Source organism: Drosophila obscura, unplaced genomic scaffold, assembly GCF_018151105.1.
Source record: "Drosophila obscura isolate BZ-5 IFL unplaced genomic scaffold, ASM1815110v1 contig_186, whole genome shotgun sequence".
In the NCBI taxonomy this organism is placed as follows: Eukaryota; Metazoa; Arthropoda; class Insecta; order Diptera; family Drosophilidae; genus Drosophila; species Drosophila obscura.
In genome coordinates this window covers 4,430,846-4,452,126 of record NW_024542774.1, presented here as the reverse complement: position 1 = coordinate 4,452,126, position 21,281 = coordinate 4,430,846, and the positions used below count along the sequence as shown (strand labels likewise).

General features: G+C 46.4%; 3 protein-coding genes across 5 annotated transcripts; 1 reads left to right on the top strand and 2 right to left on the bottom strand.

Moving 5' to 3' along the window:
• Window positions 1-444: 444 nt before the first annotated feature.
• Window positions 445-1,389, top strand: LOC111081139. Of its 2 annotated transcripts, XM_022377092.2 has the most exons (4): window positions 445-720; window positions 784-969; window positions 1,038-1,134; window positions 1,199-1,389. In XM_022377092.2, the coding sequence occupies exons 1-4, from the start codon at window positions 526-528 to the stop codon at window positions 1,240-1,242; spliced, it is 522 nt and encodes a 173-aa protein (XP_022232784.1). In that variant the 5' UTR covers window positions 445-525; the 3' UTR covers window positions 1,243-1,389. The 2 variants fall into 2 exon arrangements, with proteins under 2 accessions (XP_022232784.1, XP_022232783.1); XM_022377091.2 differs by having other exon boundaries at window positions 449-720; window positions 1,038-1,389.
• Window positions 1,390-6,215: 4,826 nt separating this feature from the next.
• On the bottom strand, window positions 6,216-20,702 carry LOC111081637. Its single transcript, XM_022377748.2, has 4 exons — window positions 20,616-20,702; window positions 9,956-10,203; window positions 8,025-9,812; window positions 6,216-7,704 (listed from the first exon to the last, which is right to left on the bottom strand). The coding sequence occupies exons 2-4, from the start codon at window positions 10,199-10,201 to the stop codon at window positions 7,099-7,101; spliced, it is 2,640 nt and encodes an 879-aa protein (XP_022233440.2). The 5' UTR covers window positions 10,202-10,203; window positions 20,616-20,702; the 3' UTR covers window positions 6,216-7,098.
• LOC111077852 (phosphatidylinositol 4-phosphate 5-kinase type-1 alpha) lies at window positions 12,119-20,705 on the bottom strand. Of its 2 annotated transcripts, none has more exons than XM_022372308.2 (2): window positions 20,616-20,705; window positions 12,119-15,273 (listed from the first exon to the last, which is right to left on the bottom strand). In XM_022372308.2, the coding sequence occupies exon 2, from the start codon at window positions 15,248-15,250 to the stop codon at window positions 12,845-12,847; it is 2,406 nt and encodes an 801-aa protein (XP_022228000.2). In that variant the 5' UTR covers window positions 15,251-15,273; window positions 20,616-20,705; the 3' UTR covers window positions 12,119-12,844. The 2 variants fall into 2 exon arrangements, with proteins under 2 accessions (XP_022228000.2, XP_022227999.2); XM_022372307.2 differs by lacking the exon at window positions 20,616-20,705 and adding an exon at window positions 16,565-17,168.
• Window positions 20,706-21,281: the final 576 nt, after the last annotated feature.

Sequence of the window (21,281 nt, the reverse complement as noted above, 5' to 3'; positions counted from 1 at the left end):
AAAACTGTACTGAAATATTCATTCAGTCACAATTTATATTTCAATTTATTCGGTGCTACTCGCAAAAGATCCAGGTAAGACCGACCTGAGAGCTGGAGAGGGTACATTAAAGGAAAACTGAGCATCTCTCTTCCTCTGCCTGTTGCTCGTTATTTGCGTGGCTGTGTGTATGTTAATTCAAGATCACTTTATCTAAAACTATACATAAAAAACTTGACAAATAATATGGAATAAGTCCAAGCTATAGCGGAATTTTATAGAACAATTAGTTGAACAAATTGTGCAGACAGATTGCAGATACAAATCTTTCTGCTGCGTTTCAGCTGAGTGACTGAATGGTGTAATTGTTGCCAAAGCAATTGATACAAAATGTGTCTTTCATTGAAATCAATTGCACGCCAATTTCCATTATACGGCGTAGTCAAGTGTACCTATATAATGACCATAAATACCTCAAAATATTCTCTTAAATACGAGCCATGTCCGATCTGTGTTTAGTGTTCAATCGACCGACCAGGAGCCACGATGATGGTGATGATCCTCTGGATATTGCTAATAGCCTCGTCACAAGTGGAGAGCAAGTTCAAGAGCCTCCACTGCGAAAGCTATGACCATAGCCATGGGGAGTTTTCTCTGTGCAAAATAAAGGCCATCAATCGGTACAGAAACTCGATCAGCACTACGTATCTGAACAAGGAATTTGTCCCCAATCGCGTAACCGTGAGTTATCCGTCATTAAAACATTGCATGATGTTTATACACCCACAACTGGTTTACTCGCAGGCTCGCTTGGAGTTTTTCAAACGAGCTAATGGCTGGCGACCTTTTCTATACAACATCACGCTGAACGTATGCGACTTCTTGGATAGGAAGAAGACCAAGCCTAATAGCAACACCATGACGATTTTCCGCATAGCTGCGAGCTACCTCATGCCGTACTTCAACACTAGCTTCACCTGTCCTTTTCAGGTGATCTCATTCTGAGTGTTCCCAATATTTCCATAATTTTGTAAGCCTTTCTACCACTTTTTCCATAGCCAAATACGGAATATAAAATTGAGAATCTGGAGTTCGATGTGGAGAAGTTCCGCATTCGTTTTCCCATTGAGACGGGCGAGTATGCTCTAAATTTCGGTTTGTATCACAAAAAGATACTTGGCTTCACAATTAATGGCTCCTTGGATTACTCCAACTACAGAGAGCACTGAAATCAATAAATTCAAAAATGTACAGCATCCATGAGACCCCCAAAAATCATTCACTGAAAGTAGTAAAGAGGGGATTCTAATCTCGATCTATTATCGAATTAGTTGAGAGGGCAGCGGTTAATCTTGAATCTATTAATCGTAAAACGCCGCCAATTATCTAGTTAAATAAAAAAAAACATTATCAAACATTTTTTAGCACTACTGTTAAAATTTGTATTATTTGTTAAAGGGCGAGAATTATGAAAAATTACTGACCAGGTGCTTAAAATAAATCTATACTGAAAGAGATCCACCAGTAAAGAGTAAAGATTTAAATTTATTTAAAGTACTTGTTTTTCAAAATAATCTTTAAATTTAAAATAAATAATGGCAAGCAAAAATCGAATCGAAATTGTGGAATTAAATATATTTCTGAGGTCTTTTTGTGAGTGCAGATGTCTCTGCAGCACTCTTGAAGCTCTCCTAGCAATAGGAGTAATAGTATCCTTTGGCAACATTTATAATAATTTAAAAGAGTCCCCCCCCTTGATGCAACAAAAACCTCATCGCTCAATGTGCCAATTGTCGGGGCAAGTGGAGGCGAAAGAGAAGATTCCTTCGATGTAGCCAGATGTGGCAGAACAAGAGACAGCATCAGCCAGACCCAGTTTACCAATGACAAGCTGAGCAAAGACAACACAACACAGCACAGAACAACTGAAAATTGACTGCATTTTTCGCCACAGTTCCCCAGTTTGCTTGTTCAATTTTCAATATGCATTTCCAGGGCTGTGCTATGGCAAACGAAGGAATCAGATCAAACAACAAATAAGCAAACAAGCAAACAAGCAGCAATAAAGCTGTTTCCCTGTCTTGTCTCATATCTCTGCCAAACTGTGGCATCCACATCCCAATCCACTCCATTCCCCTGAACCGCTTAACCGCAAAAAGCTAAAAACTGACAAAACGAATGGCAGAACCAATTGCTGCGAATTGCGGTCAACAGTTTTGATTGTTTTTGTGGCCATGCTAAGGGGGCCCACAGTCCACAATCCACAGTCCACTTCCAACTGCTGTCTTCTGGCGGCTGTTAAACAAGGCCAGCAGCTGTAGCAGCGGGCCACACACTCGAACAGAAATCAAACATTGAAACATTCGCAATTTCCCCAACTTTTGCTCGGCTCTCGTTATGCACTTACAATCAATTTGCGGACATAAATTCAGCTGCCACGCCCAGCTCTCATTCGCTGCCACTCCGCTCCCGTCAACATCAGCCGTTTTTGACGCATCTTGTGCACGTCTGTGCGACGGGAAATAAAAACAAGGAGCGCACCATCCCAAGCCATACAAATCCGAAAACACTCAAAAAAAAAAAAGGAAAGAAAATCTTCAACATAATGGCGACGCTTTACAACCCTTTGCTGCAACAAATAAAAATTTATGGCTTCGCTAAGAGTGGAGCCACACACACGGAGGAGATGTATGCGTATGCGAATGCGTATAAGAAATGCTGCGAAATAATATATTGGCTAATAATCGCATGATAATGCCCGAGGATTTCTGCCCGGCTGTGGCAAAAGTTCTCGCACACTCGTGGGACACGCTGCGTATACGCAATCTTCATTTTTGGGAGCGCCACTCAATAATGCTTCTGTTTATTGGGTGGAATCGGAGGGGGCTGGCTGGGTGAGTGGGTGAATGGTGGGGGCGTGCCAACATTAATAATGACAACTCGTTTATGGCCGCATCAAAATGGGGCTCAATGGCCGGGCTTACAAGGACCAGGCACCCAACCCCGTTCACCATTTGGCTTACCCCATCCTAATTGCAGTGGAGTCCCAAAAGCCAGAAGACAACACCCCATTGTCTGTATGTGCAAAAGGATGTATGTACGTACGTACGTACGTATGTATATATGCATGGCCCTGCGGCAAAAGTCTGATAAGCTAAGGAAAAAAAAGAGAGTGTAAGAAAAACATTGCAGGAGTTGCATTTAAGTGCAGTTCTCACATCCTGCATGTCCTTGGCTGCAGGCGCGCAACCCTAGTGCCGGAATGAAGGAGTGACGGAATACGGCAGTACGGGAGTACGGATAAGTGCCTACGGATAACTACACCCTGTAAGTGGAGTGCATGTACATAAAAACTTATCCCAGCCTTATTATCTACGCTCTCTACGAGAGTGAGTGCGAAACCGAACGAATGGAGAAGGGCGAGCACGCGGTACAGGGAACTTTGTGTCCGGAGCTTCCCGGAACTTGAGCTGGAAGATGCAGCAACTGAAATCAATCTTAAAGATCTTAAAGAGAAACTGTATCAATGGGTAGCAGGGTAACCAGTCTTCGTGCTGGCCTCCATTGCTGTGGCATTTGCCACAGTTCGCTTGCTGATTGCTGCTTGGTTCACCATCATTGTTGCACTGCCAGTGGCAGTGGCAGCCTCGTGCCGCATCGGAGGTACAACTTTCGAGCAACTTGCAACTTTTAACGCTTTTAGCTGTTGATAGTAGCCAGAAAAGTTTGGGGCCAACCGTTATCTCACTGCCTTGCCTTGCCTTGCCTTGCCTTGCCTTGTCTCGCTCTCAGAGGCACGTGCAAAATCCCTAATTATGACACAAGAACTATTCCCCCAGTCCCCTCCCTACGCTCCACAGAGCAAACTATTTAGCTTATAGTTACTTCAAAAATCGTTTTGTTTACGCTTCACTTTTCTTCAGCTCCCCTCTCCACCCACACACTCTTGCCCACTCGCCTGCTTCTCCTGCTCCTCTGGCTATGCATTTTTCATGGCATTTGTCTGAAGCGTTTTCATGCTGTGTCCCGCTTTGCGTCGTCATAGAACAGGATAACCAGCAGGAGCGATTTAGAAGGCATTCCGACTGAATGATACCCTCTATTCTAGCAGTAAGAGCAGTAACATTTATCAAAAAAATCATTTTAAGGAGTTCCCAAAAGTATACTCCTGGAATTGAGTTCGGTTTGCTCCGCCCCCATAGTTTTCCATCTAAAAATACAAAAATACAGATCAAAATCGCTTCCTACTCCCAGTTACATGGGTTTGGGTGAACACATGATACCCTTTTGCCCTGCGGATACCGCGCATGAGAATAGAGCGGAGAAAGAACGGAGCACATTTCGAAAGCATAAACGCACAAAATGTGTCAACCGCAATATGCTTGGTGTGTAAACAGGGCCGAGGCGACGGCGGCGGCTGCGGCCACATGCGGAAATCACTAAAGGCATTTCCGTGCACAAGCAACAAATGCTATATAAAAATCATGAAGGCGGCGGCGCTTAGGCCACAGCTACTCGCCGACCACATCCCGTCACTGCTGTGGCCGCGCACCTACACATATGTATATGTATATGTATAGATAAGCCAGCCAGGATAAACGAGCGTTAGACTGGAGCCGAGGTCAATGGGTTGTCCTGGCAGTCGATGTGGATGCCATGCCTTAAAACGTCAGAGATGATCGCGTGATTGTCATGGAACATGAAATACTCGAGAGGAACCTCTGAAAAATATTCATTCGTACACGAAATAATCTTTATGACTTACTCTGAATACCCTGTGAGTCATGTGCTATGAGCAAAAGTTTAACTATTCTTGTGAGCCACTAAGTGCACCTCTAGTTTCGGTTTTCCGAGTCCTGGTATACTGGGCTGCCGTTTTTTTTCCTTCGTAAATGTCAGCCATACTTGTCATAATACAGGCCACACACACACACATACCCAGATGGAGGCACCCATCAAATGCCGCAACACTTTGACTTCAAGTCTCGGGCATTCCGAATGCCTCAAAACAAACCTGACATCCCACACACACACACACTGACTCAAGATTTGTTGTTGCTTATAGCCGTAGCGTAGTATGTGTGGAATATTTCTAAAGGAATCCCACCATCACCCCTGAGAACTGAGCTGCCCCAGCTCCACCCCCATTCGGGTCTCAGCCATGCAAAATATGCCAGCATTATAAAACTTCAATCTACTCTAAAGAACTTGTTTATGCCTGCCTCGGATATACATATACATATGTAGGCAGCAATGATGGCTTGGGGGTGGTGGTGTGGCTATGGTGGCATGGATTGGAATGGTGGGGAGTCGGGTCGCCTGTTTGGCATCGTCTTTGGCACCCAGCTTACAGCCGCCTCTCTGCCGAATAGTTTTCGTGCATCTGTTTAAATCGTATGCTCCGCCTCTCATCCGCCTCACACCCCCAAGACGCAGACCCACAAGCTAAGCTCAGATTTTCAGTGTCCGATAATGTTTGTCTGGGCGAGTCTGTGGATTTGCATGACAAGATGGTGATCATTGCAGTACTCGTATTTATTTTTTGCGAGTATCTTTGCATTTGTAGACTGGTGGGCTAAGTGCAAATCTCTTGAACCACTGCTGACAGATGGGCATGCAGACAGTATACGAGTATATTCAACTAGCGTTAGCTTTTTATACCATTCTACATTTAAGCAGGATACTGCACAATAAACGGTAGAAGAATACGCCAAAGTTTCGTGGACTGTGTAGCCACAGCCCTTTCATTATAAAATATATATTAGATTTGAACAAAAAACACACAAGTGGGATTCCATTATTTGTAATAAATATTTATAAAAGTCTGTTTCTGAAAAGTCTGATTAAATTCAATTTCACTTTGTCATTAGGTACTATTTAATTTCATTTTTGCTGCCTTTGATTTTGTTCCTTATGTAAAACATAAGTAATACTAAAAACAGAAATCAATTAATATTCCATAATTCCATTAACATTAAATATGAAAAAAGTCCACCTCTTTAATTACGAGGTACGAAATAAATCTAAAATGATCGCAAATTTTAGCTTAGATTTACCATTTGATGGCCTCGTTGGGCCAATCTTTTCTCAATGAATTGATTACGACTGGACTCTCATTTCATTCCAGAGCAAAACTCCATGAATATTTATATGCAATTCCGTAAATTGCTTTTTCCTGAGCAAAAGCCAACCCAATCCAACACGATATTAAACGAAATAAAACGATTAGTTACCACTTTAAATGTGTCAAAGGTTTATTCCATTGGTCAAATTACAAAGTAATCAAAGCGTAATAATAGACTTAAGCCATGCCCTCAATGCAGTGGCGGGAGTACTGCAATACAATGCAATATTCCTATTTATGTATGCGTGTATAAATTTATGTATGTATTTATGGTATTTATGTTACAAAGTTATGCAATAGAATTGCTTTAAGTACAAAAAAATCATTTAGATTGGAATTCCTTTACTCAAAGGATTCCAAAGCATTTGGCACAAAGAACATCTTAGAGTACATATAACTAAGGAATTATCTGGGTTTTTGGTCTTTTTTTAGTTTGCCAGCTGTATGGTTGGGGAGGGGAGGGTAGGTTGTGCTGTCGACTTATGAAAATATTTACAATGAGAATGCAAAATGTCAAAGTTCCATTTGCATTAAATAAAACATACAATGAGAGAGAAATCTGGGCATCCACAGCGACAGAGGAATGCACTTTAAGAGCATTTTTGCTTTAAGCTTACAAAAATGCCAAAGTGTTGCCCGAGAAACAATGCGAAGGCGAGGGGACAAAAAAAATAAACGAAAACTACACAAAAATTGTATTTCTATTTATTCTGGCATTTCCCTCTCTCACGCTCTCTCTGAGGCTCTCGTTTGGATCTGCTTGCTTGAGTGGAAATATAAAAATTACTTGGTTTACATCCACAAGTCCACAGCCGCGGAGGAGCAGAGCACGATGACGGAGAGGGGGTCCAAGCTGGTCACGCAACATCCTAGACAAAGTAATAACACTTGACGCACGTCTGAGCTTCCTGCTTCTGTCCGAAGGACGTGCCCAAAGGCGCCCATGCGGGTGGGTCCGGTCCGGGTCTGGGCACCTCCTCCTCAGGTGGTGAAAACTAGACGAAACTCTCCTGACGTGTTAAATTGAATTTGAGCAGCGACGACGACGCCTTCGTTCTGGCACTCGACACAGAATTGGAGTTGGAGCTGCAGTTGGAGCTGGTCTGTGCCTCAGGCGTCTGATGGCTACTGCTGAAGGTTCCTGTGGCCGTGGCCGTGGCTGGGGATGCGGCTCCACTGACCAACAGCAGCTGCTCCTGCTTATGTGCCTTCAGTAAATGTCGCGCCAATTGCGATATATCCCCCGCATAGCTGCCATCCAACTGACCAGCAGAATCGGCAGAAGCAGCAGCAGCAGCAGGGGGGGAGCCGTAGCCTGAGGATTTTGGCAGGGCCAGAGATTGACGCAGCAAATCGGGCAGATGCCACTGCTCCAGCAGCTCGGCGCCAAGGGTGGGCGAATCGTTGGCCAGACGCGTCAGAGTGTGCAGAATGGTCTTGATGCTGCGGCGCTGGGCATCGCATTCGGCACGTGATCCATAGGTCTTGTAGAATTCCGTTTGGTAAACGGACGTGATGAAATTTATGATGGTGCCGTTGGCCAAGTGGCTGTGGCACTTCTTGTTCAGCGACATGTTGTGCAGCATCCCAACGATTTGCTCCTGTGTATAACGATATAAAAAGAAGACGAGAGAGATGTTGATGAGCAAAAAATAAGCAACTCAAAAGAGCAAGCAAGTACGGAGTGGGGGGGGGGGGCAGGGTGCGGCTATGAAAAATCGTGGCCAAGATTGGGCAAAGAAATCGCTTTGCAAATGCACAAATAAATTTTACGAGCCTGCCCCCCTCCAGGAAGCTTTCAATAAAATTGCTCAAAAATCGCACGGGGCTGCAGCATATCGAACTCCCACTCGGATCCACATCCTCTCCAATGAAAAATGGGAAATGGGAAAAGGGAAATGGGAAATGTTTTGCTACTTACATAGAGGAACACACTGATGCCACAGCTCTGGTGCTCCAGCGTGGCTATCAGCCGGAATATTGCCTCGTTGGACATGATGGAGTAGTGGGAGGTGACCTCCATGCGGCTCAGGTTGTTCAAGGCCGCAGCGCACAGCAGCAGGGTCTGGGCACAGCAGTCGGGCTGGAGAAGGTCGGCCAGACCGGCCACTAGGGACTCGGCGCAGTCCCTCAGGCCGGGCACCCGGTGCTCAGGTCCGTGCCAGGCGGCAGTGATTTGGGCCAGCAGAGAGACTGCTTCGCGCCTCTCGATGGCGCCCCGCTCCCCAGCGGCCTCCACCTGTAGGATATCGCGCAAGATCTCGATGCCGCCGCAGCCGCCCAGCTGATTGATGGCCTGGGGCGCACAGCAGAGGGTGGCCAGTGCACGAAGGGCGAGGGCGCGCACAGAGCTGTGCTTGTGGTCCAGCACGATGACGAGCAGGGTGCGCACAGCCTCGTTCTGGACGAAGGCGTCCGAGAGAGAGGCGAAGCCGTCGTAGTCGATGCCCATCAGCGTGGCCACCATATTGATGTTGGCACGCAGCAACAGGTCGCAGCGGCTCTGCTCGATGCTCAGCACAAGGACGCGCACCAGGCGCTCGAATATCAGGCGCAGCGTGATCAGAGTGTGCCGCTTCAGCAGCTGCACGTCCTCCAGCAGCGACTCCAGACTGATGTAGTGCTGGCGCTCTAGGGAATACCGCGTGTCCCGGCTCACCGTGCGGATCTGCTCGAGATGCTGCTCGTAGCGCCGTCGCTCCACACGCGCCTCATTAAAGAAGATGGCCCGCCGCTCCAGAGTGCCAACGAAGTCGTCGAGGTGCCCTAGGAGCTGTCCAGCTCCGGTCAGAGCCTCCGGCAGGGTGGTCGCCTGCATTCCACCGAGCACTCGCTCGCTGCGCTCGAAGTGCGCCTGCAGGGCCAGCGACTGCTGCTGCAGCTGGCGGACCAGCTTGGAGACGGCACTGGTGGTGATGGTGAAGTTCTTGTACGCCTCCTGGGCGATGGACTTGTGCTGGAGGGTGCACATCACCTCCTGGTCCACGTTCCAGCGCTGATCGGCCATCCAGCTCTCCACTGGCGCGGGCTGTGTCCTGTGCGCCCTCTTCGTTGGCTTGCTTCTGCCCTTGGGTGTGCTCGTGCTCGCCGTGAAGCGAACAGCGGAGTGCACGCGCAACGGGGAAAGCAGGCCAGGGAGCAGTGTCTCCTCCGGGTCGCCGCTGCCACCGAAGGTCACTGTCTCATTGTTGTAGGGCGGTGGGGCCTCGCCCAGATACACGGTCTCGTTGTTGTACGGCGGCAGTGGCTCCTTCACATCCTCATCCTCGCTGGCCGACAGCTCTTCCGGCTCGGGCTTGGGCTTGCGAGCCAAGCGCCTGCGGCGTCGAATGGCCGGACGTGGCGGCGTGGTCGACTCGATGGTAGTATCTTTATCCTCCTCTGCGTCATCGTCCAGCTTCATGCTGTCCAATTGATTAAACAGGCGACTGCGGCTGGCCTCCAGCTCCCCATCCTCGTCAGCGTCCTCCGCTGTGACCGCTTTGGGCGTCCTCTGTCCACTGGTGAACGAAATGCGACGCGTAACGCTGATCAGCGGCGAGTAAAACGAGGAGTTTCCCACTTTCCGCACCACAGTGGGCGGCGTGGCCACGGAATGGACGGACCCGGGCGAAGCCGTGGGCGTTTGTGTTTCATCTGGTGTCTCCTTTTGCAGTTGCTGTTGCAGCACCAGCTGGTGGGATTCCTCATTGTCCGAGAATCCCGAATCCTGCGAAAAGTTCAATATTAGCATGAGGAATGATTGGGGAAAGCATTGATATCGAATGAAGTATCGTTGATGTGCCGATAAATCGATTTTCAGATAATTCGATCAATGTCTTTCGATTCAATTTCCTTCGAATCGTCTCTCACCTGACTGCGCAGACTGCCGGGACTGTCCTGCTTGTGCCACGACGATATCTTGGAGTTGTTCTGCTCATCCTCCACCTCCTGGATGCAGGACAGGTTGCCCAGCAGCGACGAGGGCTGTCTGTGGCTGTTGTTGCTGTACTGCGAATAGAAGCCGCCGCTGGTTAGGGATGAGAGCGATGGCAACGATGAATGCTCTTGGCTGTCGGATCCCCACCAGACCTTGCTGTAGCTCCGCTGAAATGACATTCCTGTCAAACGGGGGAAGGGAAGACAGAGAGAAAGAGAGAGAGGAGAAATCAGTGATGTTCATCAATTAAATAAATTGGCCTCATTCATTTAATGGCCTTAAATTCATTAAATTTAATGCAATTGCCACCTCGATTCCTGCCTCGATTCCCAGACTTCACAGCTCCAGGGGTCATTCGCCTCCTACCCGCAGACAGGACTCTCGCAGTTCGGTAGCGGCAGTGTGGACGTGAGGTGAGCTGAGTGGAGAATGCACACACATGCCTGAGCATTGGCTTAATATCCGTTGCAAAAAAATTAAATTTCCGCCCCAACGATACAAATCATTATTTTAATCAATGAAATGCTCTGCGACCCGAGCACCCAGCACCCATCCTCCCGCAGCTGCATAAAACATCAAATTTAAATGTTTATTTAAGCAAAGTTTAAGGCGAGAGCCAAACCAAAAGTTGAGTCCACATTTTGGGCCATCAAAATGACATTTGGCATATGGCCCAGTGTCCTGCCCCCCACCACACCCCACCCTGTATATATTATTGTACAATAATTTCCAAATAATTGATGTGAATGTCCCAAATTGTGGGCATTTATGTAGATTTCACCACCATCCACAAAATCTGTAGAGCGACACCTGGCGGGGGTCTGTGTGTGTGTAACAGTTGTAACGGTATATGTAAATGCAAATGAAAATGATTTTTGGATAGTACTGTACAGTGTACACACACAGACCAACATTCTGTTTGTGTGTATCGGGAGGAGAGGAACTCCTCTCCTCTCTATTATGCAAATGAAATAAACTAATTATCCTGCAAAACAATTTTCGTGTGACAGCGCAGAAACCAGACTCGAGTCGAGTCGAGCGAGTCGAATATTCTGGTTTTATTTTATGCTGCCGTGGGTTTTGCACTTTGCAGCTTACATATTTATTAATGTTTGTTTATGGGCCACGGCCATAATTACACAATGCGTGCGTTGGCACCTCCTCCGTGGAGTATTCAACTATTTGTGTAATGCATCAGTGGGCCAAGCTGATTTTGCATTCCATGCGCCCCCCTTGCTCTCACTCTCTTCGCTCCCATTGTGTTGGAACAAATATTGACAAAGTGCTTGTTTCTGGCAAACAACATGACGATACATTTTTTTAAGCTCTATGCTTTCTGCACTACTTTGCCCTGTCCCCCGGGTATGGTTACTGAATTAATTAAACAATTAATTAAAACTATATTCAATTAGTGCACAAAATGCACATTGCAAATAAAAAAGAGCTGCAAATATTTACAGGCCAATTCGTTTTGTATTGTTTTATTTTTAAATTAAATTTAAAACATTTCTAATGCATTTTTTAAAATAATTTTCGTACCTTTAGTTTGGATAATGCAAAGGTAGACGGAGTGCTGTTTTTATTATATTTACGATCTGCTGATGACTTACAGCATCGTGAAATCTACTATAATCTAGGAAATGTTCCACCGAGCGCAGCTCTAAGCCTTCATCCATAGTTACAGGGTATAAATATTGTTTTTCACACTTATAAATAGCATACATATGCATCCTTCCCACATATGTAACCTTGGTCACCACTACATTGCAGGGTATATAAATTAAAAGCAATATCCATGCGCCATGGGCTAATTAATGGAGAGCTCTTTCAGCTTCAGCTTCAGTTCGAGTCCCATCCCATGGTCTGAGCCCTGTCTGGGATAAATCGCCTCTGCTCTCGCCCAATAAATACTCCACAATTTCCGCTGGCCAAAAGAGGATTAACAATGTTGCAAGGCGATAAAAATTAACGATACTTAATACCAATATTGAAAACCATTAAGAGATTTATGGTCAGGAGCCATAGTCCGACTCTGTCGCCGCTTTAATAGCTCTCTCCCTTAAGCGATGAACGCCGGACACTCGTGGCACATACTACACATTGGTTTATTCAGTTATGTAAAATATATAGATTTATTCTCGTTAATTTTGTATATATACACATGAGCATCTCTTAGAATACGTAAACGCACTTTATAATACAGAAAAACAAACAGAGGCGCACACCACACAAACATAGACAACAACTGAGTTTTGGCTACATTTTCCTGTTCCATTTCCTCCTCCACCCCGCTCTTAAAAATTTCGATTTAAAATTAAATAGAACTTCGGTTAAGGCCACACACAAAAAAGTCAGTGAAAAGATAGAATCGAAAAAACGAATTACGAAATTGTCGCAGAAAAATAGAATGAAAGCAAAATACAATAATTATACATTTTAATGGGCAAAACGGTAAACATTTGTTGTTGCCTCTGCCCCAATGTCTGTCTGTGTCTGGCTGTGTCTGTGTGTGCGTGTGTGTTTTGGTGGAGGCGGCATAGGTAGAGTCGCGGTGCGGGGGGGGGGAGGGCCAGCCAATTAGGGGAGGCGCCACATAAATTTTAATATCGAATATACGTATTCGTTTTCGTTTAATCAAGATAAACGAGCGCCGAAGCACACAATTTTTGCAACAAAGTCAAAAGAGTGGAAGGCACGCGAGTACATCGGTTGCAGATACAGATACATATACAGACACACACAAATACAGATACACACACTCAAGCAGCGGTAGCCAGCGAATCCAGTTCCCTGTTCCCCCATTATGAGTCCTCCTCCCATTTTCAGTGCGGCAAATCGTTGAGCACCAGCGTAGACTTGTAACTGGGTGCCTGAATGAGGGCCGTCTTGGTGGTGGTGGTGGTGACCTTCCCATTGGTGTCCGCATGAACCAACTGGCCGCCGGCATTGGAGAGCTGCTGCTCCTCCACATAGCCCACCGTCGTCACCTGGACACTGGTCTTGGTTAGGCGATGGCTAGTGCGCTGCTGCTGCAACGGCGAGCGCGACCTGGAGACCGTCGAATCGTCGTCACTGTAGTCGCTGGTCAAGGCGCTGCCGGTCCGACCGGAGCTGTCGTACGAGTACTGCGTGTGGTAGGTGCTGCTTGGCTCCCCGCCACCGCCGCCAGAGACGCGGCCCAGCTCCGGCTGGTGCTCTTCCCCGTGGTTGTTGTTCGTGTGGCTGCGATTCTGCAGCGTTGTGGTGGAGGCGGCAGTGATGTCCTCCTCGGATATGTCGTCGAAGGCTGGCGGGGGCGTGGACATGCCCGACATCATCGTGAGGACACCCGGCCGTCCCGATCCACCGGCGGGAGTGCTCTGCGTCGGCGTGCGCGTCTGAGGGGTGCGCAGGAGCTGGCTGGCCGAGGTCTTGCGCTTGGAGGGGGAATGTTTCAGTGGAAACGTGGGCGTCTTTTTGAACACCTGCTTGCCCATGGCGTCCTGGAAGCGCTTGGCGTAGAAGGAGGGCCGGCACACGGACACCGTGTCCCCGTTGTAGAGGATGCTCTTGAAGGTGTGCTCCAGCTTCTTCTCCAGGCGGTACGACTGCAGAATGTCGATGATGCCGATGTACAGAATGAGCCGTTCGTCGTTCTCAGATCGGGCGGGAATGCCGCCGGCCGGCACGTCTTCGTCCTCCTCCAAAGTCACGTCCATATCGGCCGTGATCGACTCCATGGCTGTGGAATGGGCCACCAAACGCTGGCGGTTCATGCTTCGCGTCCGATTTAGGGCCGCACCCGAGGTGCCCGGAATGGAGGCGTAGGAGGCCACTGCATGCAGCTGATTCTGGTCCGACTCGGGGGCGTCATCGTCCAGATGGGCGTTAGAGGCGGTCTGGGCAGCGCTCTCCTTGCGCTGCAGCTTGGCCCGCGCATTCCGGATGCGATCCTCACGCTTTTCCTTGGCCGCGATGTCCAGATTATGGATGCCCACCAGCAGCGAGTAGTCCATGATCTGGAAGCTCTCCAGGACCATGCAGTCGCGCTGGATGGTACGCATCAGCGCATTGTACTTGTCCGTCTCGAGGAAGATGCCGTTCGGATGGTGCTCGGCAAAGTCCAGGTCCTTGAACGTGGGACTGGCCTTCTGGCGCTCCGCCTTGGAGGCCTTGCGCCGGAACGACGAGCCCTTCAGGTCGTACTTGCAGTGCATCTTGATGTCCGATGGCAGCAGGTTGTTCATGGCCACCAGACGCACGTTCTTCGAGTTGTAGTGGAAGCAGTAGAGACCAAAGAACTTGGGTAGCAGCGTGCGCGGATTCTGGGAAAGGTTCATGTAGTAGCCGGGAAGCAGCTTCTGCAGGAACTCGCACTCCTTCTTCTGGACAGTCTTGATGATGAACTCGTCGTCGTCCGTCAGGTAGAAGATGGATCCGGAGGCACCCGGGTTGGACAGCTCGACCAGCGGGGAGGCGCACATGGACATGAGAAAGTCGTCGGGTGCGATTCCGAACAGGTCCCGGAAGTAGCGGAAGGCGATTGGGGCGTACACCTTGAACCGGAAGTCGCTGTAGTGGTGCGCCGGCGTGATCGAAGAGCCGTCGGGCGGGAACGAGATGGTCTCCATCTCCCAGAAGTCGTTCATCAGCAGGTCCCGCTTCGGCTTGCTGGCCAGGCTGCCCACCGTATGCTGGATGCCCAGCTGGATTGAACCCATGATCTGTTTCGACTGGATCTTCTTGTAGGTCACCTCCCCGCCCTCGGCCACGCGACGGTGACCGATCTTCTTCTCCTGCTTTCCGCCCGTGGTCGAGGGATTGCGCGACACGCTAGCGTCCAGCGTGGAGCTGGCGCTTCGCAACTTGTTCGCTGGCGTCTGGCTGGCCGCGATGATCTGCAGCTCCTGCTGCAGCAGGCCCGTCGACTCCAGCCCTCCGTGGGTCATAGCCGCATCCCGGTAGAGCTGTCTGGAGGTGCCGGGCAGGGCATTAAATTGCGGTTGCGGCGGTGTCTGTGTCGGCGTCCTGGGGCTGGCCTGCAGGTCATGAATGGAGTTCCCCGAGCTGCTGGTCGCCAAGGCGTGATTGGGAGTCAGCAAATGCTTCTGCTCTGCCTCTCCCTCTTCTAATTCCAACTCCGTTTCGGATTCAGTTTCCCTTTTGGGTTCAGATTGTGGCACCTCCAATTCCGGTTTCAGTTTCCCTTCGCCCATGGGCCGGAGTTCGAGCTCCACACGAGTATCCATCTCTCTCGCTGACTTCTCTCTTTCTGCATTGCGGTTGGAAGGTTAGGTGAGGAGAAGCGGGGGAAGAGAAGAAGAAAAAAAGAAAAACGGATGTTGCAGTGCTTCTCAAACTGTACAAAAAGCAACAGCGCATTCAATTGCAGCTCTCTCTCTCTCTGTCTCTTTCTGTGTGTGAGTATATGGGTGGGTGAGTGGGAGTGGGAAGAGTGAGTGAGTGAGTGATTAAGCCAAGGCAACAATCGTCACGTTCGCCCTCATTGAACATTGCTTTGTATAAGTTGTGTGCTCTCCCTTCCGCTCGTTGTCGACTCTCAATAATTGTTAGCTTATCTTTTATTTGCGCAATGAGCAACAAAGGCAACAGAAACATCAAGGCAATGATTTTCTTTTATCTTTAAGTAAAAGTAATTGGCACACAGTGTTGCTAAAACTGTATACAGCCGCTCCAAAACTGTGCAAAACTGGAAATGCATTCCCATCACGGGGGTCACTATTTTTCCGGCCATTGCCAGAACCATAAAACCTATATGCAACTCATAATTTTGATTGTTTGCACATGGGAATTCCACACGCACACAGTCGCACAGCGTCCGGCGGACACGTACGGACATGCACACACACTCATTCCAAAATGAAATAAACAAATCAATGGCAAACGTTTTCTAAAAACACAAACAATTAAGGCAAAAATATATCAAAAATTTTGTTTATTATAGGAAAGTCATTATATTTTCAGCTTGTTTCGGAAAAGTGGAAAATGAAATCAAAATATGGCTACCTAGGGGGGAGGCGGGCTTGTTTTGGGTGAACTTGCTGGCTCGCGTGCGTTTATTTTTGGTAAATTGTCGCCAACACGGATACAACAGCATCTCCTATATATTTCTTTGCTTTCATCTTTTTTCGTTCAATAACAACGGAAAGTTTTTCCCCTACACATTTATTTAGTGAATGAATTAAAAATACACGTCTATATCTTTAGATATATGTGTATCTGTGCGTGTGTGTGTTTGAGTACATACAAATTTTGCCAAAGTCAGATAAGCTAGAAAATTATTAATATCATCGCCGATTTTTTAATTAATAACCGAAAAATAGCGAATAAATGACTGGCCTCTTAACAGTGGTAGTGCAAATGCGACTGTAATTGAGACTGTTAACCTTAACAGTGCCTTGAGCGAGCTGTTGGATATTTGTTGTTGTTTCTGTTGCTTTAGCTCTGATATTTGTTGTTGGCTCGCCTTGGATCATAGTTTTCTGTTTATGAGCTTGCAATTAAAGCGCTTTGCTTTTTAGTAAATTAATTATCGTACTTACACAGCAACTGCTCGCGTAAGGGGAAGGGGGTGTGGAAGGGAAGGTACCGCTGCGGTTGGAAAAGGTCAGACAGACAGACACTGCGAAATCCAGCAGTAAATACAATATTTTAGGCTCTCTCTCTCTCTCTTTTCCTTCCGCTCGCTCTCTGTGTGTATCTGCTGATGATCAAGGCGCGTTTTGTTCTCCTCCTTCTGTGTGTTTTGTGGTTGTTTTTCTTTTTGATATTTCCTTTTCAAATTCCGCTTCCAGTCGCCGTTGATAGATTGCTTTCATTATTTTACAACAGCAATCTCAACGAGTTCTCTGTGCGGATGTGTGCGGAGATGAGACTTCTGATGACGTCACGTGCGGCAACCGACAAATTCCTGTTCAGAAATGCGGCCAGCGCATTTTAGCGTTTCGAACACATACGCACACACACACATGCCACAAACACACATGAACGAACACACACACGACCGCTGAAAACACAACGAAAATCGCTTAGCAAATTTCACTGCAATTTTCTCCCGATCTTCGGAATTATTTCATCAATTTTATGGCTCCACAAATTTTTCCACAAAGTGAAAATAATTTTTTTTAGCCGTTCGCGCAGCTGAGATCAGTGTGACCGCGTATTTATTGATCGAATATACCGATTGACCCTCAGAAACAAACTGAAATATACCTTATAATTTTCATAATATACCGTAAATATACCAAGAAAAATACTTAATTTGCCCACTTAATCCCCTTATATTTTAACAGTTTAACACCTTGGGTAAAAACCTGGAAAATAATTAGTCGTTCGCGCAGTGTGAGGTAGGTGCGCAGTGTTGTCAAACGGCAGACAAGTGGCGACCTCTAGCATACGTGTATAGTACATGTAGAATGTATTCGGACGCGTGTAAAAAGACACTGTTACTAACGTAATTTAAATTTGAAAAATTATTGCTCTACGAACAAACGAAATGCGAAAATCTAATTAGAGACACCTCCTAGCCAGCGGCGGAATAATCCAATTAGATTAGAGCGACCGCAAAAATGAAGCCCGCCAAGGAGCTGACCCCAGCCCACCAACTCATCCACGCCGATGTCTGGTCGTTTTTTTTGGGGGTGGACGCCGGACGGCTCATTAGCACGCCCCGTCCCTGATTAAAAACCGCCCCTTAATCGATATTTATGGCCACCAGCCATGAGTAATTCAAATATACGGCGCTCATTAGAGGCCAAGGCGAGGAGATGGCATTAAAAATGTTTAGCTGGCAATCCGGTTCCGTTCCAGGGAAAACGCTCATTACAACGCGATTCCCAAATTGAATTTAATTGGACGAATGTTTAATAGTGTAAAAATTGATGTATGTACATTAAGTGCTTAACAGATAATTCACATTTTGAATTTCGTGCCAAAAAATTCCATCAATGTGATTGCTATTCATTAATTAAGAACAAAAGGCAAATAGAATTCATATGCAAATATGTACATAACAAATGGAGATGTTAGCCAGCAAGTTTTGGCCTTAACGAATTTAAAATTTATTCGCCAATTAATACTTTTAGGTGACACGGGGCCCAGCAAGAAGGAGATGGTGAAGGCTCATAATTTATGCAATGCACAGAACAGAAAAGCACAATGACAGAGACAACATCATCAACAACAGCGACAGCAGACAATCACAATTAACGGAACTTTTCCCATATGTGATATCTATTCAAATGTCCCCCCACAAAAAAGGCGAAGATAATGCCTAGATAGGAAAAGAGAAGACCAAAAGTCTGACAAAGGTATTAATACCCTACAAAAGAGAATACGAGAGGATAGCAGTTTGGAGAGAAAATCAAATGGAATAATAAACTTAAGTTCTGCCTCGTTGAAAATGTTGTAATCCCTGTCAATAGGCCCTCTCATTGGAATATATTCGAAATTGTATCGTAAAAACTGCATTCAGCGAACGGAAAAAATTGAACTGCAATTGTTAATAAGAATAATTAAGTTAATATGCATTCAGGGCAGAAGTGGAGGAGAATGATTGAATTGCACACGTATCTGAAGAGGCACTTGTTGGAAATGATGGGGGAGAGCTGTCTTTATTTATAGCCGCCACCCGCTTAATTAACCGAAATTTAAAGCCAAACCATTTCGAAATTGAATGGCAGACCGAAACCAAAGTGCTCATTGATTAATCCGCCATTGGGCCATAATCATTTTAATAGTTTTGACATTTAAATGACAAATTAAAATGGAATAAATGCAAAATAAGCGTAATAAATTTTAATTGCTGTATCACCCCCTTGCCTAGCCTATATCAACCCCTTTGCTGTGGCAGCTGTTGCATTGATTATAATGAAAATTATTATTTATTTATTCGTGCATTTTTGTTTTTGTTATTGCATAATTAATTGTTGTCGTTCGAGTGGCAAACAATTAAATAATAAATCAGATTTTAAGCATTCGTTCAATTATGTAAAAATAGTAGTAGCGCTGTGGGGATGAGTCAGATGAGTGCATAAAAGAATCGGCGAAAAAAATGGACAATTATAGGGGCTACACTAACCATAAAACAATTGACAAAAGCCTGTTAAATAGAACTCTGCCTTTGTTGCACAATCGAGTGGGGAGAACAAAGCTCGAATTGCAATTGCAACAATATGTATATGTCGCCCCCCTCCCACTACCCAACTACCACCACCACAGTCCACCTGAAAGTTCGCCCCCCATTTACGGCGGTAGTGGCGGCATTTCGGCCTGACATTTCATTTCATTGCTTTTCAATGGAAAATCAATAAAGTAATCCAAATTAAACATTAATCCCATTCAATTAGACAATCATCATTGCTTTGGCATTTCCCCATCTAACGGTAGCAACAGCACTAATGCTGTCGACGACACCAATTGTCATTGATATCGATCTGAGTGGAGAGTGGATGAAGTGGATGGCAACAGGAGTGGCAACAGGTGACTGACTTTAGACTGGTTTATACGTATGTAGCTGGAACCCCTCTGCGAGCGGGGCGTGTAGTCCGGCCTTAATAACACCTCTGTCTGTGCTTGTGCCTGCCTGCTGGATGGAGCAATGCGTGCCCTGGGGCCACTCTAATGTCCAGTATTTAACACTCTAATGGAGCCATCGGCGGCCTCTCAATTGAAACCGCGAAACGGTCGCAAAGTGGTCTCTAATCGAATGCCAGCCTGGTCCGTAAACTGAATTAAATTTAATCTGAAGTTGGTAGATTGGATTAGGACTACAGAATTTATAGATTGATTCGTATTTATCTCAGGTTTAGTATTATCCTAGTAAATAGGTCACTCCTGTTGTACTAATTTCTGGGAAATACCTTTGCTGTGAGTCTGATTCACAGCTCACATATCTTTCGAACCCCACACACATATCCGAGACTGTTCCCTTACATAACCCAATTAAAATTATCTAAAGCCTTTGCTTACTCACTTCACAACCGCCGCCGCCCCCCATACACGACCGGAGATCAGTCACCTTCTATACCCCCTTTTCCCCACCAATTACTATATCCAACAACTGTATCCACTATAGGTATCCCAGTGCTGAATGCGCGCACACCCCACAAAGCTCATTCATGACTCATCTGGGGATCTACGTTATGAAGAACATTCCGAGACACAACAAAAACAACCACAAGATATAATGTGGCTGGCTTGCTGACGACGCTTGGACGCTCCTGAGTCATAAACGCAGCTCTGATCTGAACAAAAACAAAGCTTAAGAGTTACATTAAAGTGTACACAGCGACAGTGTACAGGATTAGCACTTTAGTTACAATCACATTTAACAAACACATCCTCAAAGTCTTGTCCCGGACCGATGTGTCCATCCAAGCGAGCTTTCGCTGTAGTCTATTGGGGTTATGAAAGGGGCGTTGATGTATTTAATTACAAGGGGCGTATGCGAAATTGTATTAAATATTTGAGTTTATTGATAAGGGCCCATTGGGGTCACTGGGGGGAGGCCATAAACAGTTGTAGATGTTAATGCATGTGTTTTTCTCTGTTTCCGTACATTCCATATTCGATTTTATGGCGGCTCCGACTTACCGTTTTCTTGTTATTTTTATATTCGATAAACAATGCCGAGGTAATCCTCCGTTTAATGCTGCTCCGTTGTTGTCGTCCGTATGCGGGATAGATAGTAAATTTTATATTTCAAGCACGTGTCATTTGATTAGTTTTGGTCACCAAACACTCGCGGAGATAGGGGCAGGGGAGTATGTCAGGTGGGGGGTGGTCGATGTCACCGTCACACACACAAGAAGCTTAAATAGTTCTACACAGCACAAACGGTAAACATATAACTTAAACACGAAAACGCGAACGAAAAAGAGAAGAAACGGAAAACTCGCGACGATCTCCCAGACGATCTGCGTTGTTTGAATGTTCCAAGTCGAATGCGGCGTCTCGAATTCGAATACGGGCGGCTTTGCGCACTCGCAGTCGACAATACCTGGGTGCAGGGTATATTCGGAAAAGGTAAGGCGTGCCTTCATCCCTACTTCTTGCTCTCACAGCCGTATGCTCTCTGAAACATTCCTAGCCAAGGTATGCTAATAAGTCTATCTATATCTGACGTTCAAATTATTTATCCAGAAAGCGATCAGAACTATAGAGCATTTAGATTATTCGAGTCTCGAATAAAGGGACCTCACCTTGTATACATACACCTTGGGGTGCTATCAGCAGCTGCTGCTCTCTCTTTCTCACCCC